Raw genomic sequence first — 26,567 nt, 5'->3', positions numbered from 1 at the left:
CAACGGATCCATCCCTTCACTCTGAGTCTGTGCCTTCAGGTCTCTCCTATTAATGGAAACATCTTCTCCACATCCACTCTATCCAGGCCTCTCCGTATTCTGTAAGTTTCAATCAGATCTCTCCCTCATTCTTCTAAACTCCATTGAGTACAGACCCAGAGTCCTCACTTGTTCCTTTTATGACAAGCCTTTAACTCCCTTAACTATTTAACTCCACCTTGGCTAAATTCAATGAGCCAACCTCCCATCACCTTCTGAGGAACAGAATTCCATAGATAGATAACTCTTGAGAAAAACCTTCCCCTCAGCTTGATCTTAAACGCGAGGCCTTGTCGTCTTGAACTTTTCTTGAGGTCCAGCCTCTCCCACAAGTGGAAATATCCTCTCAGCAGCCATCATGACAAATTCTCTCAGGGTCTTTGTAGGTTTCAATATGACCACCTCTAATTCTTGGAAATTCAATTAGTACAGACCCAGCAAGTCCAAATTCTCCTCATATGATAACCTCCTTCTCCCAGGAATGAGTCGAGTGAACTTATTTGAACTTATTCAAATGCATTTGCATCCGTCTTAAAGTACTGAGACTAAAGTGGGACACTGTACTCCAGATGTGGTCCTGCCAATGCCCTGCATAGCTGTAGTAAAATATACCCACTTTTAATTTCCATTTCTCTCGCAACAATGCCATTTTTTTTAGAAAGAGCTGGTAGAATGCTGATGTTTTGCCCAGTTCGGGGTGACTGCACTGAACTGAAATATTTTGTTTTAATGTTTTAATTGCAGACCGCTATCCGGGAACGACTTCAGACAGCGATTGATGAGCTTATAAAGCTGGAAAAGGAGCAGGGTTCACCCCGTGTGTATACGCCTGGTGGAGCACTAAAGAGGTTGGTACCAACTCTGTAGATGGGACTGAATTAGATCAGCTTGTTCTCTGGAAGGGAGTGCTGTCGTGGTGAGCAAGGATGTGCATTTATATATAGCGCCTTCCACATTCTTGGGGCATTCCAAGTTCCCAAGAATTTGATGTTATTTCTGAAATGCAATCACTATTGCACTGCAGGCCCCTTACAGCAGCCAGTTTATACCCAGTCAGATCCCACCAACAATTGCTGAGGTAACAGCAAAGTGATGCAGATAGTGGAGAACTGAAGTAAATACAAAGTGCTGGAGAAACTCAGCTATATTCAGCATCTGTAGAGAGAGAAAAAGAGAAAATGTGCACTTTTCCAGAACTGTAATTATTATAACTGTGTAACTATTATTTTCTATAACTATTAATTACTATAACTATTAATTATTACAACTGTATTAATTATTTTTTGTGGGTTTAATAGGACAGAAAAAAATATTCGCCACTCCACCCACCAGCAGAATAATATCCAGATGGAACTGGCACAGTGATCTTGCCCTTATTCTCTTATTTAAATCTCTATGGGGAGTTAGGATCGGCTCACAGACACTGATTCATCCATGTGGTGGTTTCCAGACTGAAATAGCACAGAATTCCAGAGTCAATACAGCACAGAAAGAGGCCATTCAGCTCCAACACTCCCCCTCTGCCCCTTCATAAACAACCCCCACCCCTTCGTAAATTTAAACATTCCATCTGCCCCTTCATAAAGTTAAACACCCCCCTCTGCCCCTTTTGTAAGGTTAAATTCGCCCCCCCGCCCCATCCATTGCTCACAGTCTCTGTTATCGGTCTCTGTCAATCACTGTCATCAGTTTGGATCAATGGTCATCCGTGCCATGTTAATTCTCTGTCTCCACAACAGCTGCTGGACCTGCCGAGTGTTCCCACTATTTTCTGTTGTTTTTCTTACTTCAGATCTCCAGCATCCACAATATCTTGTGGTCACGTGGAGACCGGCCACGTTTTAATGTCATTCTTTATTATTTTTGATGGTGTGTGTTCTGTTGTACCTTCAGATTTTCCTTCAACTAAACTCTTTCCCTTACTCTTCAGGTTGCTGCAGGGAAATCGGTCCGTTTCTGAGGAAAGTGGGAAGATTCTGCTTCAGCGGGGAGCCACTGAGGTATCTGGAGGTACAGTCAGGCTGCAAAATGTGGGTGGCACGGCGGCTCAGTGGATAGTACCACTGCCTCACAGCGCCAGGGATCCCAGTTCGATTCCTGCCTCGGGCAACTGTCTGTGTGGAGTTCGTACATTCTTCCCGTGTCTGCGTGGGTTTCCTCCCACAATCACAAAGATGTGCAGGTCAGGCGGATTGGTCATGCTAAATTGCCCATAGTGTTAGGTGCATTAGCCAGGGGTAAATGTAGGTGAGTGGGTCTGGGTGAGTTGCTCTTCATAGGGTCAGTGTGGACTTGTTGGGCTGAATGGCCTGTTTCCATACTGTAGGGAAGCTAATCTAAGGCGGCACAGTGGCTCAGTGGTTAGCACTGCTGCCTCACAGCGCCAGGGCCTCGGGTGACTGTCTGTGTGGAGTTTACACATTCTCCTTGTGTTTGCGTGGGTTTCCTCCGGATGCTCCAAAGATGTGCAGGTCAGGTGAATTGGCCATGCTAAATTGCCCATAGTGATAGGTGCATTAGTCGGGGTAAATATAGGGTAGGGGAATAGGTCTGGGTGGGTTACTCTTCAGAGGGTCGGTGTGGACATTTTGGGCCGAAGGGCCTGTTTCCACACTTTCGGGAATCTAATCTTAAAAAAAAATGAGTGTTGTCGATTATGAACTTGAGGTTTATTCCTGAGCTGCCAGACATTTGTGGCCCAATTTGGTGAAAATAGGAATCATGGAATCATTGTGGTCCTTCCAGCCCATCGAGTCAATGCCTACCGTCTGTACAGCAATTCAATCGTCTCATTGTCCTGCACAATTCCCACAGCCCTGCTGTTTATTTATTGAGATGTTAGAGCAAGAAAACTTGCCAGGCCTCGCATAGAGAAAGTTGAAACTTTATTGCTGGAACAGCACAGCAGGTCAGGCAGCATCCAGGGAACAGGAGATTCGACGTTTCGGGCACAGGCCCTTCTTCAGGAATTCCTGACCTGCTGTGCTGTTCCAGCAATGAAGTTTCAACTTTGATCTCCAGCATCTGCAGACCTCACTTTCTCCTCGCATAGAGAAACCCTTCATGAAACCTGACTAAAATTACACTGAGCCCGAATGTACTAAGATTCATGCTCTCCGTCTCAAGCATGGACACAATTTCAAATTTAAAACGTTATATTTTTGTCCTTGCATTTTTATGTAAGTATTTATAATTCAATACCAATTTGAGGAGCAGAGATGTGGGAGTGGGTCAGAAATTGGAAGTCGGTGTTACGGAGCTGGTATGTGTGTAACTGAAGCTGAGCAGTACCATGACTGACAAAGAGGCCTTTCTGCAACGTGATCGTTTTTCACAGCTACTGTTCACCATCAATGCAGTAAGAATAACTTAGAGGACAGAGGAACGAGTTTGCTGGGGCCCTGGTGGAGATATTTAATACTTTGTTGGCCAAAAGTGACCCTGGCGGATAGATCATGTGGTTCCTTTGTTCAAGAAGGGCAGCAAAGATAGGCCAGCCAGTTACCACTGTCTGATGTCAGCAGTAGGGAAATTATTGGAAAGTTTCTGAGGGACAGGATTAGTCAACACTTGGAAAGATAGGGATTGATCAGGCATCATCTTCATGGATTTGTTAGAGAGAGATTGTCTGGCTAATTTAATTGAGTTTTTTAAAAGGTGAGTGAATATATTGATGAGGGTGGTGCAATCGACGTGGTATACATGGACCTCAGTGAGGTCTTTGACAAGGTCCCACGTGGAAGGCTAATTCAAAAAGTAAGTGCCCATGGGATCTAAGACCAGCAAATTGGAACCAGAAAAATGGCTGCAAATAGGGGGGAGAAAAGGTAACAGCAGAGGGCTAATTTTGTGATTGGAAGCCTGTGACCAGCAGTATACCACAGGGATGTTGCTGGGATCCTTGCTGTTTGTTATGTACGTTGACAACTTGGATGTAAATGTAGAAGTTTTATAATTAGTGAGTTTGCAGATGGCATGAAATTGGAGGTGTTGTTGATAGTGAGGAGCATGGTCTCAGGCTACAGTCTGATATCAATTAGCCGGTAAATTGGGCAGAGCAATGGCAGATGGAACGTAATCCTGAGAAGTATGAAGTGATGCATTTTGGGAGGTATTAAGAGAAGGACATGCACAATGAATGGTAGAGTACTGAGGGAGTATTGAGTAACAAAGGGACCTTGGTGTGCAAGTCCATAGATCCCCGAAGGTGCCAGTACAGGTCGATAGAGGGATGAAGAAGGCATACTTGCTTTCATTAGCCGGGCGTAGAATATAGGAGGAGGGAAGTCTTGTTGCAACTTTATAAAACATTTGGTTAGGTCACAGATGGAATACTGGTTCAATGCAATATGGTTCACCACACCATTGGAAGGATGTAATTGCACTGGGAGGAAAGTCTCAGTTATGAGGAGAGACTGGATTTGTTTTCCTTGGAGCAGAGGAGGGTGAGGGTGGATCTGATTGAGATATACAAAATTATAAGGTGCATAGGCAGGGTAGAGCATGAGAATCTATTCCCGTGTCTGAGACCGAGGCCACAAGTTTCAGGTGAGGAGTTTAGAGGAGATCCGAAGAAAAATGTTTTCACCCAGAGAATGGCATAAATATGGCAGTAAGCTGGTCCACAACTGGACTCTCCTGACTCTTAACAAAGATGAAGAAACAATCAAAAAATGCTAGGCGGAGGTGGGGGAGCACTTCAGAGACCTCTTCAACCAGGGCTCTGTCGTTGATCTGAGAATTCTTGAACACATTGCAGTATTCTGACCCAGTCTGTCCTGTTTGTGACCCATTGCAGCATGATTGACTAAAGTGGCCTGGCAAACCCGTAAAAAGGATGACTCATGTCTGCCTTCTCAAGGGCTATTAGGGGTGGCCAATAATATCTCGCGTATGAATTTCTGTGCTTGGTCGACAAGTCATCTATCAATTAACACCAGCAGCTGACCTGGTCATTTATCTAATTGCTGTTTGTTTGTGGGGATCTTGCTGTGCAAATGAGGTTCCCTGGTTCCTACATTACAAGAACTGCACTACATGAGAAGCACTTTGGGAAAGAAATGCGATATGAATGCAAGTCTTACCTTGGATAACAGCTTTACAGTCCTGAAGGATCTCTCCGACATGATTGTTTTATACTCTTTTAACAGGTTTCTGATGAGACACGCGAACATTAACAGGGCCATCTGTTTACCAGTAGAGGGATTGAGAAATGTAATTTTTTTTTAATGCTTCTGACTGAATATATTACTCTTTTAGGTGTTGTCTTCAACCGCGATTTGAGAATTAATCTGGTGAGTTTTTCCCAAAATGTTTCTTTTAAGCCTTCCTTTAAGGTCTTCCCATGACTGTTTTTGAAATTCACTTGTGAAATGGGAATGTTGCTGGCTGGGCCCAGTATTTAAAGCCCATCCCTAGTTACCCTTGAGAAGGTGGTGGTGAACCACCACTGTCTATGTGCTTGGTGGATGAACCTCTCCCAGCTTTCCCCTCAACCTGACACCCTTTTGTAACTGGGACCAAGAATTTATTTCATTGCTTCACCTTAATCTAACCGTCCTTGGCAGGCTGCCTAACATCAGGTGGAGGACTGGAGGGTGATAGAGATAGAGTCATAGAGATATACAGCACAGAAACAGACCCTTCGGTCCAACAGTAATGTCACTGGACTGCTCATGTAGAGGCCCTTGTTAATATTCTAGAGGCATAAATTCAAATCCACCATGGGTGGCACGGTGACTCAGTGGTTAGCACTGTTGCCTCACAGCGCCAGGGACCCGGCTTCAATTCCCGCCTTGGGCAACTGTCTGCATGGAGTTTGCACATTCTGTCCATGTCTGCGTGGGTTTCCTCCGGGTGCTCCGGTTTCCTCCCACAGTCCAAAGATGTGCAGGTTAGGTGAATTGGCCTGGCTAAATTGCCTGTAGTGTTAGGTGTATTAGTCAGGGGTAAATGTAGGGGTATGGGTCTGGGTGGGTTGCTCTTCGGAGGGTCGGTGTGGACTTGTTGGGCCGAAGGGCCTGTTTCTATGGTGTAGGAAATCTAATCTAATCATGACCAGTGGTGGAACTTAAATCCAGTGAATGAATCTGGAATTGAAAACTAGTCTGTGATGGTCACCATGACTGCAACACCACTGATTGTTGTGAAACCCATCTGGCAGGGAAAGAAGTCTGCTGTCCTTACCTACGTGGCCTACATGTGACTCAGACCAACAGCAATGGAGTCAACTGTTAGCTAGCCTCTGAAATGGCCCAGCGTGATACTCTGTTCAAGGGCATTTCAGGATGGATGACAAATTCTTGCCAGCAACACCCACATTTGATCGAAGAATGAATTCTAATACCCTGTGATGAACCACTGTCCTTCATACAAATCCAAGGAGAGCTGTGTCGTAGCTGAAGAACAGACTACTGGTGGGAAGCGATGAAACAAAGCACTGTTTAACAGCTCCACCTTGTGTTTTTGTTCAACCTCCCCCCCCCCCCCCCCGCACCAGCACAATCCTGTAAGGATGACCATCGAACAGTGTCTGGAGTTTCAGAAGAATATCACAGCTGCTGTCCTCCTCATTATGTAAGTACCACTGCCCGTTATTGTGCGCCCCTCGACTGGTTTTTCCAGATGGTGACCATACTCAGTGGGTAGTCCCTTTGTCTCTGTGAATACGAAGATTGTCCTCCAGGGACTTGAACACAGAGTTTAAGCAAATGCTTTCAGTGCAGAGTGTTGGACAAAGACAGTAGAATATAGGAGCAGGAGTAGTCCATTCAGCCTGTTGGGTCTGTTCCCCCATTCAATATGATCATGACTAATCATCCAACTCAGTCCCCTATTCCTGCTTTCACTCCATACCCTGCGATTCCTTCAGCCCGAATAACTGTATTGAACTCCCTCTTGAACACATTCAATGTTTTGGCCTTATCTGCTTTCTGTGGCAGAGAATTCTACAGGCTCCCCACTCTCTGGATGAAGACATTTGTTCTCATCTCAAGCTTAAGTGGCCTACACATATTAGACTGTGACTCTAGCTCTAGATCCTCCCAGTAATCAGGAACATCTTTCCTGCATTTACACTGACGAGCTCTGTTAGAGTTTTATGGGTTTCTATGAGATTCCCCGTGATTCCCTGAGAGACCAAAACCTGGTCCACCCTGGCCTTAAATGGATTAAAGGATGAGATCCTAAAGGATTGAAACCGTGCCCCTGTGTTTCAGATTCCCCCGCCCAGCAAAGACTCTCTCTCGATGGTTACCCTCTCAACCCCTTCAGAATCTCGGATGTTTCAGTGGGATTGTCTCTCAGTTTTTCTCTAAACTCCTGGAAAGAACTTCACGAGACCTGAAGAAATAGGAACCAGAGTAAATCGTTCAGCCTTTTGAGGCTGCTCTGCCATTCAATAGGATCGTGGCTGATCCAACATTTCTCGCGTCCACTTTCCTGCCCTTTCCCCATAACCCTCCGTTCCCTGACTGATCAGTAATCTGTACATGAGGACTGTGCCTCCCATCTGTCTGTGGCATAGAGTTTCAAAGACACTCAGCCCTCTTAAAGAAGAAATTCCTCCTCATCTCGGGTTTAATTGGTGCCCCTATGTTTTTGTTTTCTGCCCTCTTGTCCTGGACACACTCTTATATATGTTTCATTGAGATTGCCTCTCGTTCTTCCAAACTTCAGTGAGTAGAGTCCTAACCAATTAAACCTTTGTTCATAAGACAGTCCCTCCATACTTGGGATCATCCGAGTGAACCTTCATCTCCAATGAACTGATATCTTTCCTTATATAAAGGGACCAAAACGTACTCCAGATGGGGTCTCACCAGCACCTTGTACAATTGCAGTAAGACTTCCCTCCTCTTGCACTCCAACCCCCTTGAAATAAGGGCCAACATTCCATTAGCCTTCCTGATTACCTGCCGTGCACCTCTGTGCTAGCTTTCTGTGTTTAATGCACAAGTTCCTTTGTGTTGCAGCCTTCTGCAGTTTTTCTCCCTTTTAAATAATATTCTATTCTTTTGTTCTCCCTTCCTAAATGAACAACTTTGCATTTTTCCACATTATACTACATTTGCCAATGATTTGCCCATTTACTTAACCTATAAATATCTAAACACCAAAGTAACTCACTTCTGATTGCCCACAGCCAGTCCACTGTCTACAAGGAAAAAGTCAGGATGGAATTCTGTCCAATTGCCTAGATGGGTGCAGTTGTATCCAGATTCAAACACTCAACACCATCCAAGAGAAAGCAGCCCGCTTTATTAGCACCCCATTTGACGCCTCCAACATTCACTATCTCCTCCACTAAAGCATAGATGCAGTGGGGAGTTCACCAACGCTCCTAAGACAGCAACTTCCAAATTCCTTCCCTCTAGAAGGACAAAGGCAGCTGATAGCTGGGAACTCCACCATCTCCAATTCCCCTTTATGCCACTCAGAAAAAACATCAATAGAGGATGCAGGAGAAAATCAGCCAGTTTGCCAGCATCTGAGGGGGTGAAAATCAGTGTTAACGCTTCGAGTCTGGTGTGATTCTTCTTTGGAAGTGGTCCCTCGCTATTCTGACTGGAAATGTATCGCTGTTCCTTCATTACTGGCTGGGTCAAACCACGCCCCCTGACAGTACTGTGGGTGGACTGCTGCAGTTCAAGAGGCTAGCTCAGCACCACTTGAAGGGCAAGTACGGGTGAACAGTAAATGGCCAGCAATGCCTACATCCCATGAATAAATAAAACAAAATCAAGACCAGGGATCCAATTTATTCAACATCTCATCCTACAGCTGCCCCCCTCACTCCAGGGATCAATCTAGTAAACCTTTGCCATATCAACTCCAATTTACACTTTCGGATGGATGTGAAACCCTCCCCAAGGCTTTATTTTGGAGAACAGCAGGGGAGGTTCCCTCTATGTCCTGGCCAATCCTTCAGCCAACAGCATTCAAGGTGGTTGTGGGAGCTTGCTGTGTAGAATTTGGATGCATATTTCCTACACTGCGACAGGCCAACCCTTCATGATTGCTTTATAATTCACTTTGGGACACCCTCTGGCTGTAAAAGGTTGTGTAGAACCGTAGGATTTTTTTTTGTGTGATTATTATCAAGGCAGACTGGCTGGAAGACCAGGCATGAGTGGAAGATTCCAGATTCTAGTTAAAGATGGACAATTCTTTAAGTTTCACTTCTGGCAAGTTGATATTAATTAAAGGGGGGATGAGCCAAACGTTTGGCAGGTGAGGTGAACCAAAGTAAACAGTGCGAGGTTTTGGTTTGACGTTTTGCATAAGGAAGGAATGGGTGAGAGGGGTGGCTCAGGATTTGTAAAGTGTGTCAGTTTGAGCTGACAGTAAATGGAAGCTGATGTCAGAGGGGTTTTGGGAGCTGGCCAAGGAGATAGAAGGCAGAAGAGCCTGGGATTGCTGCTCCCACCCTCGAGTGAAGCACTTGGTCTAAACTAAGCACCATGACCCAATGAACATGAGTATAAAAGTCGGAAGGTTTTGCTAAAACTATGCAAGGCAATAGTCAGACCACAGCTGGAACACTGTGAACAGTTTGGGCCCCTTATTGAAGGGGAAAGATGTACTAGCATTGGAGAAAGTCCAGAGAAGTTTCACTTGGCTGATACCACGTCTGGAGGGTTTATCCTTTAGAAAGAGGGTGAGTAGATTGGACTTGTCCTCATTGGAATTTGGAAGAATGAAAAGAAACCTTATTAAAATGCACAAGATTCTGAAGGGATTTGACAGGGTTGTGCAGTGGGGTTGTTTCCCTTTAGAGTCAGAGGTTTACAGCATGGAAACAGGCCCTTCGACCCAACTTGTCCACAACGTCCAGTTTTCACAATTAATCTAGTCCTATTTGCCTGTGTTTGGTCTGTATCCCTCCATACCTATCCTATCCCTGTATCTGGGCTTATGCCCGAAACGTCGATTCTCCTGTTCCTTGGATGCTGCCTGACCTGCTGCGCTTTTCCAGCAACACATTTTCAGCTTTATCCCTGTATCTGACCAAGTGTTTCTTAAATAATAACATTGTACCTCGACCCCACCCTGGCAGCCATTCGAGACTGCCATCACCCTCTGTGTGAACAAACTGACCCTCTGGACCCTTTTTGTTTCTCTCCTTGCTCACCTTAAACCTATCCTTCTCGTATTAGACTCCCCCATCATGGGGGAAACACTGTTGGCTGTCTTGTGGGAGAGTTTAAGACTTGAGGGCATCATTCTCAGAGTAAAGGGTCACACATTTAAGACAGAGATGAGGAGGAATTTCTCCTTGCAGAAGGTAGGGGATCTGTGGAATTTTTCACTGTCGAGGCTGGGTCATTAAGGATATTCAAGGCTGCGATTAACAGATTTTTATGCAGAAAGGGAATCTAGGGTTATGGGGAAAAGGCAGGAAAGTGAAATTGAGGATGATCAGCCCAGCCAGAATCTCATTGAATGGTTGAGAAGACGCAATGGGCTGAATGGCCTCTTGCTCCTGTGTCTTGGTATTGATTGTGGAATTCGGTGAAATCGCTGCTTTTTAAAGGGCCAGGCTCACACTGGATCAGCCACACAGTGAGCTCAATCAAAGACCGTGATTGTCCGGTTGGGTCAGGGTTAAGTTTATATTGATCAGGGCCTCATTTCCCTTTCACACGGCTCTGTCGATATATTCACCTTGGGCTGTGCAACATCACTGAGACCAGAAAAAAAACCCCACAGATTCAATTCCTGCACCCATTGGGTTCGCTGATTTAGCACAGTGGCTGTGTTCAGCACAGTTAGCTTCAGTGGACCTGAAAGATCCTACAGGGCTTCCCATTCCTGAACCCTGTCCTGCTGGGATATGTTGTGGTGTCAACCTGATGGAGGTGAGAGATGGGCCCCAGTCAGTTCGGGTTGGTTTCACTCATGAGGAATGAGGGAGGCTAGTAGAGTGGACAGAAGCTGCTTAGAACTGAAGCCCAGCTTCATTCACCCTCATGTGAAGGGGGGACTGACCTCACATAGAGTCATAGAGATGTACAGCATGGAAACAGACCCTTCGGTCCAACCCGCCCATGCCGACCAGATGTCCCACCTGCCAGCACCCGGCCCATATCCCTCCAAACCCTTCCTATTCATATACCCATCCAAATGCTTCTTAAATGTTGCAATTGTACCAGCCTCCACCACATCCTCTGGCAGATCATTCCATACACGTACCACCCTCTGTGTGAAAACGTTGCCCCTCGGGTCTCTTTTATATCTTTCCCCTCTCACCCTAAACCTATGCCCTGTAGTTCTGGACACCCCAACCCCAGGGAAAAGATTTTGCCTATTTACCCTATCCATGCCCCTCATAATTTTGTAAACCTCTACAAGGTCACCCCTCGGCCTCCGACGCTCCAGAGAAAACAACCCCAGCCTGTTTAGCCTCTCCCTGTTGCTCAGATCCTCCAGTGCCCCCTCAATCATTGTACCCGCCCCCCCACACTCCATCGAATCTCCAGGACCAGCTGGTCAAACACTGTCACCCCCACTGCCTGTGTCCAGGATGATGTGAAGACTGACTTGTTGGTTTATGTGGAGGATAATCCCAGGGCAACGGGTGGAGCTCCCAGTGACCCCTGTTTGTTTTTATCTTTCAGCGCTAAGGACGGACTGTGCTCAGAAAAAGCATGGAATCCCAACAAGCCACCGTTTAGTCTCTTACTGGAGGGATACCGGACTCACCTGAAGGAGGTAAAAAGAGGCGTTTCAGTTCAGGGTTTGAAATACATCCATGTCCAAGCGGGCCCATAAGAACAAGGTTTACCATCAGGGGACCTCTGAGCTAGGACAGAGTTCAGCCATATTCTGATCTTCACGCAGCATATCTCATGTCAGGCCCAACGTTTGCTGCACACCTTTTGACTCTGTTAGTTTTCTGCTTTTTCTGTTTTGGTTAAATCACTGACTTTACGGCAGAAAATGCTGCAAGTCAGCCAAGTGTAAAAGATCTGGGACGCTATCTTCAAACCGTGCACAGGAACGTCGGCGGCTGACATTCTGGCCAGATTGCAATGCACCATTAGCTCTTTTGCTGTCAGACTCCAGAGCTGAGACCCTTTCTCACAGGGTCTGATTTCTGTGCACAAATACAATGTAACAAATATAAATCACCCCAAACTCCTCGGAATTCCCACCAACGCAATTCCTGATCTCAAACACACACTGTTAATAACACCTTTCAAAGCTACTCTTGATAAAGCATTGTGTCTGGTCTCTCTCCACACTGCTCAAGTTGCTGCTCTCTCTCTCTCTCTCTCTCTGTTCCTCCATGTGGCCATCTCTCAATTTGCACTGTCTCTCTGAGGAGTGGGATTTCTCACTGTAATCTTGACTGTTCAAGGTTTCAATCAACTAGGAGACCTTCAGCTTGGCAGGAACAAGCCTTAAAAATTGGCTCAAATGTGAATTGTGGGTCAAAAAGTCTGGTGCTGGAAAAGCACAGCCGGTCAGGCAGCATCCGAGGAGCAGGAGAGTCTTCATCAGGATGAAGAGCTTATGCTCGAAACGTCGACTCTGCTGCTCCTCGGATGCTGCCTGACCAGCTGTGCTTTTCCAGCCCCACACTCTTGACTCTGATTGAGGTTTCAGACAAATTTTCTGTAAGCAGCTTTGGGATCATCCTTGTTAATGTCACCTTCTCACAGGAAAGGACAGGTTTAACTTGGCCATTCTGTGTTCTTTAGCCTTGATACCTTGCCATCTGGCCTTTACAGGCAAGTACTTGTATGTTAAGATGCCAGACCGACAGTGGCTAATCTGTTAAAACATACCTAACGTAAACATCGGCTGTGATACTGAAATGCCTAAATGTTCATTCTACATCCGTCGGGGGCAGGAACCTTTTTTGCGCAAGTAGATAACTTTCAATTTCTGGCTTTTTGATGCCAGTCTCTTCATTATATGAGCCAATGTGTCATCAAAACTTTGGATGAAAATTATAGTAATCGAGACGTACAGCACAGAAAACAGACCCTTCAGTCCAACTTGTCCATGCCGACCAGCTATCCCAACCCAATCTAGTCCTACCTGCCAGCACTTGGCCCATATCCCTCTAAACCCTTCCTATTCATATACCCATCCAGATGCCTTTTAAATGCTGCAATTGTACCAGCCTCCACCACTTCCTCTGGTAACTCATTCCATACACACACCACCCTCTGTGAGAAAAAGTTGCCCCTTAGGTCTCTTTTATATCTTTCCCCTCTCATCCTAAACCTACGCCCTCTAGTTCCGGACTCCCCTACTCCAGGGAAAAGACATTGCCTATTTACCCTATCCATGCCCCTCATAATTTTGCAAACCTCTATAAGGTCACCCCTCTGCCTTCGACACTCCAGGGAAAATAGCCCCAGTCTGTTCAACCTCTCCCTTTAGCTCAAATCCTCCAACCCTGTCAACGCTGAGCTTAAATCGTGTATAACAGGATATCGCCAAGAGCAGAAACTGAAATGATCACTGACCTCTGAGAGTGGCACTTCCTTGTCGCTAAGTCTATGGGTTCTGTCAGTCATATGTTTTTGGTGCTTTCCTGACTGGTCACTTCTTCTGATGGTCAAATTCAAATTTATAAAGATGTTGCCGGACTTGGAGGGAGACTCTGAATAGGCTGCAGTATTGTTTCCCTGCACCGTTGGAGGCTTGAGGGGTGACCTTTATAGAACTTTATAAAATCATGAGGGGCATGGATAGGGTGACTAGCCTAGGTCTTTTTCCCAGGGTGGCTGAGTCCAAAACTAGAGGGCTTAGGTTTAAGATGAGAGAGGAAAAATTTAAAAAGGACCTAAGGGATAACTACTCCACACACACAGTGGTGCGTGTGTGGAATGAGCTGCCAGAGGAAGTGGTACAGGCTTGTACAATTGCAACATTTAAAAGGCATCTGGGTGGGCATATGAATAAGAAGGGATTAGAAGGATATGGGCCAAATGCTGGTAAATGGAACTGGATCCTTTTGGATTTTTGGTCAGCGTGGATGAGTTGGATTGAAGGGTCTGTTTCTGTAGAACCCTGTAGTACAGTACAGAAAGGCCGTTCAGCCCCATCAAACAATCCCCAGTTCAACTGTCTCCTCTTTCCCTGTCCGGGGAGTAGGGGAGTCCGGAACTAGAGGGCGTAGGTTTAGGATGAGAGGGGAAAGATATAAAAGAGACCTAAGGGGCAACTTTTTCTCACAGAGAGTGGTACGTGTATGGAATGAGCTGCCAGAGGAAGTGGTGGAGGCTGGTACAATTGCAACATTTAAAAGGCATCTGGATGGGTATATGAATAGGAAGGATTTGGAGGGATATGGGCCAAGTGCTGGCAGATGGGACTAGATTGGGTTGGGATATCTTGCCGGCATGGACGGGTTGGACTGAAGGGTCTGTTTCTGTGCTGTATGTCTCGATTACTATAATTTTCATCCAAAGTTTTGATGACACATTGGCTCAAATAATGAAGAGCCTGGCATCAAAAAGCCAGAAATTGAAAGTTATCTACTTGCGCAGGGGCATGGATAGGGTGACTAGCCTAGGTCTTTTTCCCAGGGTGGCTGAGTCCAAAACTAGAGGGCTTAAGTTTAAGATGAGAGAGGAAAAATTTAAAAAGGACCTAAGGGATAACTACTCCACACACACAGTGGTGCGTGTGTGGAATGAGCTGCCAGAGGAAGTGGTACAGGCTTGTACAATTGCAACATTTAAAAGGCATCTGGGTGGGCATATGAATAAGAAGGGATTAGAAGGATATGGGCCAAATGCTGGTAAATGGAACTGGATCCTTTTGGATTTTTGGTCAGCGTGGATGAGTTGGATTGAAGGGTCTGTTTCTGTAGAACCCTGTAGTACAGTACAGAAAGGCCGTTCAGCCCCATCAAACAATCCCCAGTTCAACTGTCTCCTCTTTCCCTGTTTCTGCGTCACTCGTTTCTCCCTGTATCCGATTCTACTGTCCTCCCCTCCTGATCCCTTTCCCTTCCTCCTCTGTAGTTCCGAATGGAGAAAGTACAGGGAAATCACCACGTCCATTTGAATGAGCCGGAACGAGTGGTGGGAATCATCACCAAGTTTCTCCAGATGGACGTCACATCCAAATTATGAGGATGGAAGATGGGCAGCCTGTGCCTGGTCCAGCATAAAGAAAGGAGCTCCTTCCCAGGACAGAAGAAAGCTCTCTCAACTCGACACTGGTAACCAGGTCAGAGATACCAGTCCTGTAGGAGTACCCCTGGGCCTGACCAGTCAATAACTCTTTTAACAGTATTTTAACAGGAAATATTAATGGATTCAATTGTTTTGTAAAGATTTATTGCTGACTAACTGGAAGGCTGTCAGAATAACAGACATCACAGCAGGTTTAATTGCAGAAGGATGAATTGTTGGAGAATATTGTTGAATGGTTTAGAATTTTGACTTTCTGTTCACGGGTTAGAAAATTGAAATCCGAAACCGGTTAAATCAGGTGAATGGGCTACAAGCGAATGTCATTGACCCCTCCTTGGCAGCAGAATTTCCCAAGGCTATCTCGGAGACGCTGGCACAGAGTTTGCCAATCACTTGAATTACAAATGCACTATAACTGTCTCAATGATAACCCTCTGAGGGCCCTGCACAGGATTAACTGCACTAAGGCAAACTTCTGTGTCTGAGGGCTCTAGTGGCACGGTGATAGTGTCCCTATCTCTGCACCAGGAGGCTTAGGTTCAAGTCCTGTCTGCTCCAGATTGTATAACAGCATCTCTGAGCAGGTTGGTTGGAAAATAACCAAGCTCTAGCTTGGGCTATTGTGACACAGTGGTAGTGTCCATGCCTAACCTCAAGTCTTGGAAGCATTGGCTTGAAATACCTAAACTTCTGACTTGTCTAAAATGCCAATCTCTTAGTCCCATAAAGGTTAGTTTTATTTATTTATTTATTTATGTGGGATTCTGTAGGATAGAAACAGGACCTCAGTCCAACTAATCCATATTGAGGAGATGCCAGTATTGGACTGGGGTGGATACACTTAAAGAAATCTCACAATACCAGCTTATAGGCCAGAAGGTTTACTTGGAAGTTCTAGCTTTCGGAGCGCAGCTCCTTCATCAGGTATCCCACGAAGGAACAGTGTTCTGAAAGCTACTACTTCCTAATAAACCTTCTGGACTACAACCTGATGTGTGATTTCTAACCAATTTGTGTCAGTTTTCTACACATTGCCACCCCCAGCCTTTCCTGTGAATTCTTCTTACCAGGCCAGAGTGGAGAATCTGAGAGAGGGGGAGTCTCTGCCTTTCAGGTCCATAAACTGTAACAAAATGAGGGAAACTGATGGAATGGTTTTCTTCCTGCTCCTGGAGCACCCCACACCAGCAGCAGGTCCCTGTCACAGAACAGTGGGAGAGCTTTGACAGAGAAAATCAACAAGTTTTAATTCCTCCAGCCCTGTTAATGTAGGAAATGTTCCAGTGCATCCCAGGAGAGGGAAGGGTTCTTTGGCAATGCTGAGAGAGTTGGGTACAGTTGCTGTGAAAAATGGCCTTGTTTACAGACTGCCAAGGAATACAAGAAAGAATGACATTCCAATGTAAGTTTTTTACGTTCTCAGTAAAACTGTCCGTTGCCATGGCAGTGATTGTCATCATTAGATTAGAAGTTTGAATGTTTAATCATCAGTAACAGTTTTCTCAAAGTTAGTTGTATTTTCAAGCAATAAGTTGATATTCTCAATCTATCTGTTTCTTGCCTTATAACAATACATTGATTAAAAAGCCAGATTTTCTGTTCTGAAATTTCTGAAGTTTCTGGATTTGTGAAAGAATTAGCCCTTTTCAGGTGAGGCCAACGTTCCTAATTACCCATGAACTGAGTGGCTTGTTCGGCCATTTTAGAGAACGGTTAAGAGTCAACCCCACTGCTGTGGGTCTGGGCCAGATTAGGGAAAGATGGCAGATTTCCTTCCCTAAAGGACATTAATGAAGCGGATGTTTTTTTTTAAAACAGTCATCATTAATAATCTCATTGCCAAGACCAGCTTTCATTCCCAGGATTGTCAATTACATTTTATTAATTACATTGAAATTCTGCTGGCTGTGATGGGATTTGAACATGGCTCTCTGAAACATTACCCAGGGGGCCACCAGTAACATTACCATTACACCATCATCTCCCCATGTTTTAAGGTGTGCTAGCTGGCATTATCTCCCACTGACTGAATGACATCATCACAAATCTTTTGTTTAAATAGTGCCAAGAAATGCGTTTGGGAACAAGAACATTTCTTGCTTCCACCCCAAGTTGTGTTCCTACCTGTTATAACAAGTTGATCCATCTCAGTCTCCTCCAAGGTCCCAACATGACAGATCCCAGTCTTCAGCTAAACTGATTCACTCCACGTGCTCTCAAGAAATGGTTGAACTCATTAGTTATAACCAAGTATCTGGATTCTGACAATCCCCTGGATGTAGCACTGAGGCACTGCACTCCAGGTCTGGCCTCACTTCTAGTCGAACTGGTCTGGTACTGACACCTGAAAAATGTGTTGCTGGAAAAGCGCAGCAGGTCAGGCAGCATCCAAGGAGCAGGAGAATCGACGTTTCGGGCATAAGCCCTTCTTCAGGCTTCTGCCCGAAACATCGATTCTCCTGTTCCTTGGATGCTGCCTGCCCTGCTGCGCTTTTCCAGTAACACATGTTTCAGCTCTGATCTCCAGCATCTGCAGTCCTCACTTTCTCCTGGTACTGACACTTGCCTGACTAAACAGCAAAGTGTCCTAATCACAGGGTAAATCCATTCGAGCCAATTACTGTCCCTTCAGTCTGCTCTTAATCAGCAAGTTAGCTAAAGGTGCTCTGCTCTCACACCACATTACTCACCAGCTCTCTGCTCAACCATTAAAAGCAAAATACTGCTGACTCTAGAAATCTGAAATTTAAAAAAAGAAAGTTTGGGAGAAACTCTGCAGGCCTGGCAGCCACGGTGGAGAGAGCATTCGAGGTGACATTTCAGCTCCAATTTGATTATTCTTAAGGATCCATTCCAATTAAGTCATGTTGACTCTCTTTCTCTCTGCTGCCAGACCTGTTGAGTTTCTCAAGAGCTTGATATTTCACCTCATTTTGGATTCTACAAGAAACACTCAGCACTCGGTCCAAAGGTAGACAATGGATGCAGAATGTACTGCAGTAGCACACCTTCCAAACCCACCCCTCTACTGTGTAGAAGGACAGGGTCACAGAACCATTGTGTGAACACCTCCTCCTGCAAGTTCCCCTCCAAGCCAAGTACCATTCTGACTTGGAAATACACCGGCGTTCCTTCAGTCAAAATTCTGGAACTCTCTCCCGAAATTATATGCATGTCCCTGTACACCAAGTGCTGTTCAAGTCGGCAGCTCACCACCACCTCTTCCAGGGCAATTCGGGATGGGCAATAAATACTGGCCCTAAACACTGAACATATTAATAAAGCTGGGTCAGGGTGACTACCTTTTGATAGCAAGGCAGTATTTAACCAAGAATATCTCGAAAAGAGCCTGATAATGGTTGGAGTCTGGGGGTAAAACTGTGCTCTGGTTGGAATCATATCCGGCACAAGGAAAGATGGTTGTGGTTGTTAGATGCCAGTCACCCCATCCCCCCACCCCGACCTCACTGTAGGATTTCTTCAGGGTAATTCCGAGACCCAACCACCTTCAACAAATTCATCAATACCCTTCATCAAGGGCTGTCTGCTGATTGCACAGTGTTCAATTCGATTTGTAATTCCTCACATACTGAAGTAGTCCCTGTCCATCTGCAACAAGACCTGGAAAAGTAAGTGGCAGGTAACTTTGTATCACACTAGTGCCAGACAATACCAAGCCCATTAAAGGAGAGGCTGACCAGCAGTCCCTGGCATTGTGGTATTTATCATCACTGAGCCCTCCACTATCCACTGACAACAGAATGATATAAATGTGCGGCTACAAGAGGTGGGAAGAGGTTAGGATTCCTGCAATGAGAAACTTGCCAAAAGCTTTAAGCTTCTTCCACCACCTGAAGGGGACAAATCAGAATTGCAGCTCCAACATTTAAGCGGTTCACCTTGATTCAGAACTAAGTCTCCTGGCTAATCAACACCTTTACTTTTTACACTCCTCCATTCATCATGAATACAGCACCCGTAAGACCACTGGATTAGAAGTTTGCAAATGTAGCATTTCTCATCAACAGAGGAGGTCAAACAGGAAACGATAGACCAGTTGGTGTGACATCATACATCAGGAAAATGCTGGAAATTCCTGAAGGAGGTCTAAGCAATGCACTTTGAAATTTGTGGTACAATTAGACAAGGTCAACATTTGACAAATATTAATAGAGCCTTTTTGAAGATAGAACCAACAGGTCAGATAAAGGGGCACCAGTAGATTTTTTTTAAAAATTCCTTATAGTGTGGAAACAGGCCCTTCATCCCACATCTACCCTCTGAAGAGTAACCCACCCCCTCTGACTAATGGACCTAACACTATGGACAATTTAGCACGGCCAATTCACCTGGCCTGCACATCTTTGGACTGTGGGAGGAAACCCACACAGACACGGGGAGAATGTGCAAACTCCACACAGACAGTCACCAGAGGCTGGGATCGAACCTGGGTCCCTGAGGCAGCAGTGCTGACCACTGAGCCACCATGCCACCCCAAATTGTATACTTGAATTTCCAAAAAGCATTCAATGAGGTGTCTTCCCTTACAATATGTCCTGTTTTCTCTACTCTTAACTGGACAACATTCTAAGGTCAGTGGTGTTGGAAATTCCTTGTCACTGGTCATAGGCTGTGTGAACCCTTATATGGCAGATGAGCCTGATCCTAGAGCCATATCTCTGACTACACATTAGGCTGGTTATCTCTGGGAGGTGGATGTGGCCTTTGGTCTTGGGATTGCTGGCATTCCTTTATCCGATTCTTTTTGCATTCTTCCTCTAGCTGACGGGTACTGTCAAAGAATGTGTCCCTTCGTTCAGGAGGTTCATCCAAGTCGATTATTTCTGAGTGAGGGTCTCCCATGTATTAACAGCTCTGCTGTATTTCTTGAGCAAAGCCTTCAGGGAGTTTTTGAAACGCTTCTTTTGTCCACCTCTCATTCGAGTGCCTTCCAGGAGCAGGGTAAAAAAGATTTGCTTTGGCAGTCAGAACACAGGCATCGTAAGCTCATTGTTGGCACAGCAGAGTTGGTTTTGGATGACAATGGCCTCCAAGCTAATCATCAGTCGGTCAAATTTCAGATGACGACAAAACAGACTACAGATGGGAGATGGAAGACCTGGAATAACGGTGCACTGAGAATAGCCTAGCTTTCAATGCTGGCAAAACCAAGGAACTTATTATTGACTTTCAGCGGGATGTTACTCATGCCCCCCTACACATTAACAGCACAGAGGTGGAGAGTGTCAAGCTCCTGGGAGTGGTCAACAACAAGTTTTTTTTGGACTCTTCACGTGGATGCACTGGTTACAAAGGCCCAACAACGTCTCTTCTTCCTCAGGCAGCTGAGAAAATTTGGCATGACGGGCGAATATCCTTGCCAACTTTTATAGGTGCACCATCGACAGCAGTCTGTCTGGATGTATCACTGCCTGGTATGATAACTGTACCATTCAAGATCGGAGACGGTTACAGAGAGTGGTGAACTCGGCCTGGACAATCACAAAGGCCAACCTCCCATCTATAGAATCCATCTACCAAGCCCGCTGTCAAGGAAAGGCCTCCAGCATTCTCAAAGACCCATCCCACCCGGGCAATGTTTTTCTACAACCTCTACCATCGGGGAGAAGGTACAGAAGCCTGAACACACGCACCAACCAGTTTTGAAACAGTTTCTACCCTCCTGTTGTTAAAATACTGAATGGACTCACAAACTCTTAACCATCATCTGTACCCGTGTTTCTGTTCCTGCTGCTGTTTCCCTATTATTTACTTATCTATGCTACTTAATTCTGTGAGCTGCCTGTATTGCTCACAAAACAAAGCTTTTGACTGTGCCTCTGTACATGTGACAATAAATTCAATTCAATTCAATCACCAACATACTGTTCTAGGGTAGGACAAGGAAAAATGCTCCAAAAATACTCTAACATCCTCCTTGAAGTCTGCTGGAATTGACCCCAATCATGAAAAATGAATAGAATAGTGACTTATTGTCATTTTTTAAAAATACAGTGAAAAATGTTTAAGTTGCCATACCACAGTGTCTATATTAAAAACAAGTCATACATAAGATTTTTTAAAAGACAATTAAGACAAAGTGCATCTTAGTTCAATTCCTGGATTTGAGAAATGACAGGACACTGGAATACTGTGCCAGAAGATTCCGCAGTAGCCACTCCAAGAACCAATCTCATTACCGCTCCCAGGAAAGTTAAAAATCACACAACACCAGACAGTGTCTATATTAAAAACAAGTCATACATAAGATTTTTTAAAAGACAATTAAGACAAAGTGCATCTTAGTTCAATTCCTGGATTTGAGAAATGACAGGACTAGCGTCACTCCGAAAGCTAGTGTGCTTCCAATTAAACCTGTTGGACTATAACCTGGTGTTGTGTGATTTTTAACTTTGTCCACCCCAGTCCAACACCGGCATCTCCGAATCGCTCCCAGGAAAGAAGACCATAGCAAAAGCCGCCCAAAGGATTCCCAGGCCATCAGATGCCGAAGCCGCAGCTGGTCTCCACTCACATACCAGATCCTCATGCTCACCCTTCCTGCCGGTCACCTCCTCGAAGCCAATTCCAGAATCCTGCTTCTGACCTCCACCCTCCTCACTGCCTCCTCCAGGTCCCACTCTGATGTCACCAGCCATCGTCACGCTCTGGACTCCCAACGAAGACACCTTCATCATGCCTTCAAATAATAAAAGAGAGAAAAACAAAGCTGATGGATTGCTGAGTCCTGGGCCCAGGAGCCCAGAAACAGTCTATTCCATGTTGCCATCTTGGAAGGGACCTGTGTCCAGGAGCTGTGAAGATTTGACAGCTGGCTGGTTCTGAAATTTGAATTTTGGTAAATCTTCCATGGGGGTTTTATCAGACTATTATAGGAAGGAAAGTAAATATAGGAGTTGTAAATAGTTATTAGTTAATTATTCTCTGTAATATTTTAAGAAATAAAGTTGTTACCTTTTGTTTTAACTAGTTTTTTTTAAGATTAGATTCCCTACAGTGTGGGAACAGACCCTTCGGCCCAACAAGTCCATACCGACCCTGTGAAGAGCATCCCACCCAGACCCATTCCCCTACATTTACCCCTGACTAATGCACCTAACACAACGGGCAATTTAGCATGGCCAATTCACCCTAACCTGTACATTTTTGGACTGTGGGAGGAAACCCACGCAGACACGGGGCGAATGTGCAAACTCCACACAAACAGTTTGCCCTGGGTGGGAATTGAACCAGGGTCCCTGGCGCTGTGAGGCAGCAGTGCTAACCACTGAGCCGCCCAAAATTGACAAAAGACAAACCATGAATAATCAGACACCCCAGGTGGGACTTGAACCCACAATCCCTGGCTTAGGAGGCCAGTGCCTTATCCATTAGGCCACTGGGGCCTATCCAACTTTCATAGCTGACTGCACGGGATAAATCTTTTCTGTGTTGCTGGTTTAATTTGGGCAGGGGGGACATGGGTTTTACCGCATGTCGTAACAAGGAGGAGATAAGATTTTCTCTTAATGACAGGTTAAAGGGAATATGGAGAGCAGGCGGAATGAGGCTGGGCTGAGATCAGCCCTGATTGTACTAAATGGCAGAGCAGGCTCGAGGCCCTGAGTGGTCTCCTTCTAGTATTTGTAATTTTGAAAAGTTCTATCAGATTCCCTCTTAGTTTTCACCCCTCCAAAGAGAACAGTTCCAACCTCTTCAATTTAACTCTCCTAACTAAAGATTCTCATCCTTCTAAACATTGTCTTAAACATAAATGACTGAACTGTACAGAGAACCAACCACAATCATCATTAGCACTGTTAATGTCATAAAACACCCTGAGGGTTTCACAGAAACATTACCAACAAAATCAGACAGTCCTTTGAGGACATATTAAATCAAATGAACAATGTCAGAAGCTTAGGGAATGTTAGGTTTGGGAAATAAATGTCAGAGTTTTCAGGGCGATCAGTGGGATTGGCCACTAATGAAAGCAACTAAAATGAACAATGTGCAAAAGGCCAGAGCTAGAGGAATGTTGGCAGATTCTGAAGGTTACAAAGATAGAGAAGGATGAGATAATCAAAACCAGGAATGATAATCTGACATTGAGTGAGTTTCTGGACTGGACATCAAAGTAAGTTAATGGGAATGAGGGGGTAATGACTCAGAGAAAAACTCTGCTTCCCTCCCATCCTGCTGTTTAAATTGCCAACTGCTACCTTATATTTTTTCAACTGCTGGTAAATGGGTGTAAGAATTTCTGCAGCTTGTTTTGTTAGTCTGGCTACGGTCAGTCTCCCTGATTCAGTCAATGTTTGTAAATAATGCTTCCCCCTGTTGGAATGATATGAAACTACACATATGTGATGTACGTACAGTAGATCTCGAAAGAAAGAGTATACTCACTGCCTAAGGCCTGAGCAGGTCTTCTAGGTGAAATAGTGATGTGTGTGTACTTCACTCAGTTTAGTAAGCTGCATTCACTGCTCAGAAGGCAGTTTTCTCTATACAGGGAGGAACAAGCAGACACCGGGTGACAACTTTGTGAAATATCCCCACTCGGATTGCAAGTATGACCCCAAACTCTTGATCAACTACAAATTAAATTCTCCGCCTCGCATAGTGACCTCTCTGCTCAGACCGTCATCTCTACTTCTTTTTCATTTTAAGGTTTTGGGGTTAACCAATCTTTCATTTGCTTTTGTTTATGGACAACATATGTCCATCATCTGCCATTCACACTGTCTCCAGATTTTGGCCCTGTTGTCATTTAATCTCAACTTCTACATCTCTGACTCTTTGACATCTTCTGTTTTCATTTCTGAGGATAGGGTGGCCACTGATATCCACTAGAAACCCACCAACTCCCACAGTTACCTCAACTATACATCCTCACACCCTGCTCCCTGTAAGGACTCCATCCCATTCTCTTTGTCTCCGTTGCATCTGTTTCAATGATGATACATTCTGCAGGGGTCCTCAGAAATGTCCACCATTTTCCTCAACTGAGGATTCCCCATCCATGTGGTTCACCTTAGCCATGTCCAACCCATCTCCCGCTCTTTGGTCCTCAATCCCTGTGTTCCCTCCCACAAAAATGATAGGGTCTCCCTAGTCCTCACCTACCATACCCCCAGCATCCACATCCAAAGGATCATTAGCCACCATCTCCAGTACGATGCCACCACCAAACACATATTCCCCTCTCCTCCTTGTCAGCATTCCGCAGGGTCCATTCCCTCCGGAGCACTCTGGTCCACTCCTCCTACATTCTCAATGCCTGCCCACAGCCCCATGGCATTTTCCCATGCAAATTCCTCTGCCCATTTACCTCCTCACTATCCAAGGCCCTAGACACACCTTCCAGGTGAAGCAGCAATTGACCTGTACTTCACTTAATCTAGCCTACTGTACTTTCTGTTCACAGTATGGTCTCTTGTACACTTGGGAGAAGAAATACAGGCTGGGTGACCACTTTGCTGAACACCTACACTCGATCTATGAAAATGCCACTTCAGCCCCTGGCTAACACTTCTGTCACAGGCCAACTGTAGTGTTCAGTGAGTCTGTGGGAAAAGATTTGCTAGCCCACAAAAGCAAATTGGCCAAATTGTACCAGGATACCCAGAATTCCCGAGCAGCTCACAAACTTGGTAAGACAGCACGCAGACAATGGAATACGCTTTAAGCTCCCATGGACATGACAGAGATCTCAAAGCCATAAGGGCAGTTTCACAAGCCAGCAATTTCTCCTCCAGCGATATCGCTTGCAACAAACTGTGTCAATTTCACTTCGAGCTGGGTTTTGTGATCTCTAACCTATTGGGCAAATTTCTCTGACAGAGCCTCAGCGTAACTTTGAAGAACAACATCACATTTTCCACTTAGGGACCCTGCAGCCTCTGGGACTCAAACTTCTCACACACTCATTAGTGTCTGATTCCATCCATCCACGTTTTTTACCCACTCCACACTTGGTCCTGTTTTGACATGGGTTATTTTTTAGCAGACAGTCACCCATTCTCACGAACTCCTTGGTCCTTTATCCCATTATATGGGTTGCATTCACCACAGCTAACCCATTTTCTCACTCCTATGTTTTATTATCACATTGTCAACTTTTTCTCTGTCCTACCTGTAATCGTCTTGTTTACTACGCCTTTCATACTCTATCTCCACCTATCCACTCACTTCTCCCCTCCCCCCTTCAGCTTCAGCTTAAATACCATATTTTCGAGCTACTAAATGTTCTGATGAACAGTCGCTGGACTCGAATCGTTAACACTGCTTCATTCCCACTGCCAGGCCTGCTGAGTTTCTCCAGCATTTTGATGTGTTTTCATCTTTTCCTCCACTTTTGTCTCTCTTTTCACTTTCTCAGAAGTTACTACTTTTTTCTATAAAAGCTGGCAATCTCAGAGGAGAGAGAAACAATGTACTGGAGAAACTGAGCAGGTATGGCAGCATCTGTGGAGAGAGATAGTTAATTTTTTTTATTTCAAAAAATATACTTTATTCATAAAATATTTTGATGATCTGTACAATTGGTCATGCCATACATCTGTAAATATTCCATTTCTTGGTACACAGAGACAGAGTAATCATTCCTATTTACAGGTCTGTACGATTACATATTTAGCTGAGGCATCAGCAGAGCCCAAATGACTGCGTGGGCCCCCTGTTCTTCTCCGACAGGCAGATGTTACATGGTGGTCTTTCCCCACTGCGCCTTGGCGGCAGCTGTCCCAAGCTTCAGCGCGTCCTTCAACACATAGTCCTGGACCTTGGAATGTGCCAGTCTGCAACAATCAGTCAGGGTCAACTCCTTCAGCTGGAAGATCAACAGGTTTCAGACCACCCAGAGAGCGTCCTTCACCGAGTTGATGATCCTCCAGGCACAGTTGATGTTCGTCTCGGTGTGCGTCCCAGGGAACAGGCCGTAGAGCACGGAGTCCCGCGTCACGGCGCTGCTCGGCACGAACCTCGACAAACACCACTGCATTCCTCTCCAGACTTCCTCTGCATAGGCACATTCCAGAAGGAGGTGTGTGACAGTCTCGGTCCCCCCGCAGCCGCTTCGAGGGCAGCATGCGGTGCGGCTGAGAGTCCGGGCGTGAATAAAGGATCTCACAGGCAGAGCCCTTCTCACCACTAGCCAAGCCATGTCTTGGTGCTTGTGGAAAGTTCTGGCGATGAGGCATTCTGCCAAATGGCTTTGACAGTCTGCTCAGGGAACCGCTCGATAGGATCCGCCCTCTCCTTTTCCCGAAGGGTCCCAAGGACACTACGTGCTGACCACTTCCTAATGGACTTGTGGTCAAAGGTGTTTTTCTTCATAAACTTCTCCACGAAGGACAAGTGATA

The 26,567-nt window shown here is 45.3% G+C and overlaps 2 protein-coding genes and 1 non-coding gene across 7 annotated transcripts in view; 1 reads left to right on the top strand and 2 right to left on the bottom strand.

Annotated features, from left to right (window-relative positions):
* Nucleotides 1-26,567, top strand: part of serhl (serine hydrolase like) — a 99,665-nt gene that overhangs the window by 26,512 nt on the left and 46,586 nt on the right. For 2 of the 5 annotated variants that reach the window (XR_006309777.1, XR_006309779.1), the window contains exons 8-13: nucleotides 784-887; nucleotides 1,970-2,049; nucleotides 5,299-5,333; nucleotides 6,539-6,615; nucleotides 11,658-11,751; nucleotides 15,027-15,234. Coding sequence is in view for 2 of the 5 variants with exons in the window: in XM_043679988.1 (XP_043535923.1) it covers nucleotides 784-887; nucleotides 1,970-2,049; nucleotides 5,299-5,333; nucleotides 6,539-6,615; nucleotides 11,658-11,751; nucleotides 15,027-15,137 (501 nt within the window). In the remaining 3 variants the exon portion in view is untranslated. Of the gene's footprint in view, nucleotides 1-783; nucleotides 888-1,969; nucleotides 2,050-5,298; nucleotides 5,334-6,538; nucleotides 6,616-11,657; nucleotides 11,752-15,026; nucleotides 16,804-20,281; nucleotides 20,422-26,567 lie in introns of those variants that run through there. The other 3 variants (XR_006309778.1, XM_043679988.1, XM_043679989.1) reach the window with 3 other exon arrangements.
* Nucleotides 21,498-26,567, bottom strand: part of naga (N-acetylgalactosaminidase, alpha) — a 33,538-nt gene continuing 28,468 nt past the window's right edge. The window contains exon 9 of the mRNA XM_043679987.1: nucleotides 21,498-21,900. Within this exon, the coding sequence (XP_043535922.1) occupies nucleotides 21,895-21,900 (6 nt within the window). The 3' untranslated portion in view covers nucleotides 21,498-21,894. The remainder of the gene's footprint in view (nucleotides 21,901-26,567) is intronic.
* Nucleotides 22,534-22,606, bottom strand: trnar-ccu. Its single transcript has one exon. It is a non-coding gene; the product is annotated as a tRNA-Arg (tRNA).

The sequence above is a fragment of the Chiloscyllium plagiosum genome, chromosome 39 (genome assembly GCF_004010195.1).
Source record: "Chiloscyllium plagiosum isolate BGI_BamShark_2017 chromosome 39, ASM401019v2, whole genome shotgun sequence".
Taxonomy (NCBI): Eukaryota; Metazoa; Chordata; class Chondrichthyes; order Orectolobiformes; family Hemiscylliidae; genus Chiloscyllium; species Chiloscyllium plagiosum.
The sequence above is the reverse complement of the archived record's forward strand: the minus strand, read 5'-3'. Positions and strand labels throughout refer to the sequence as shown.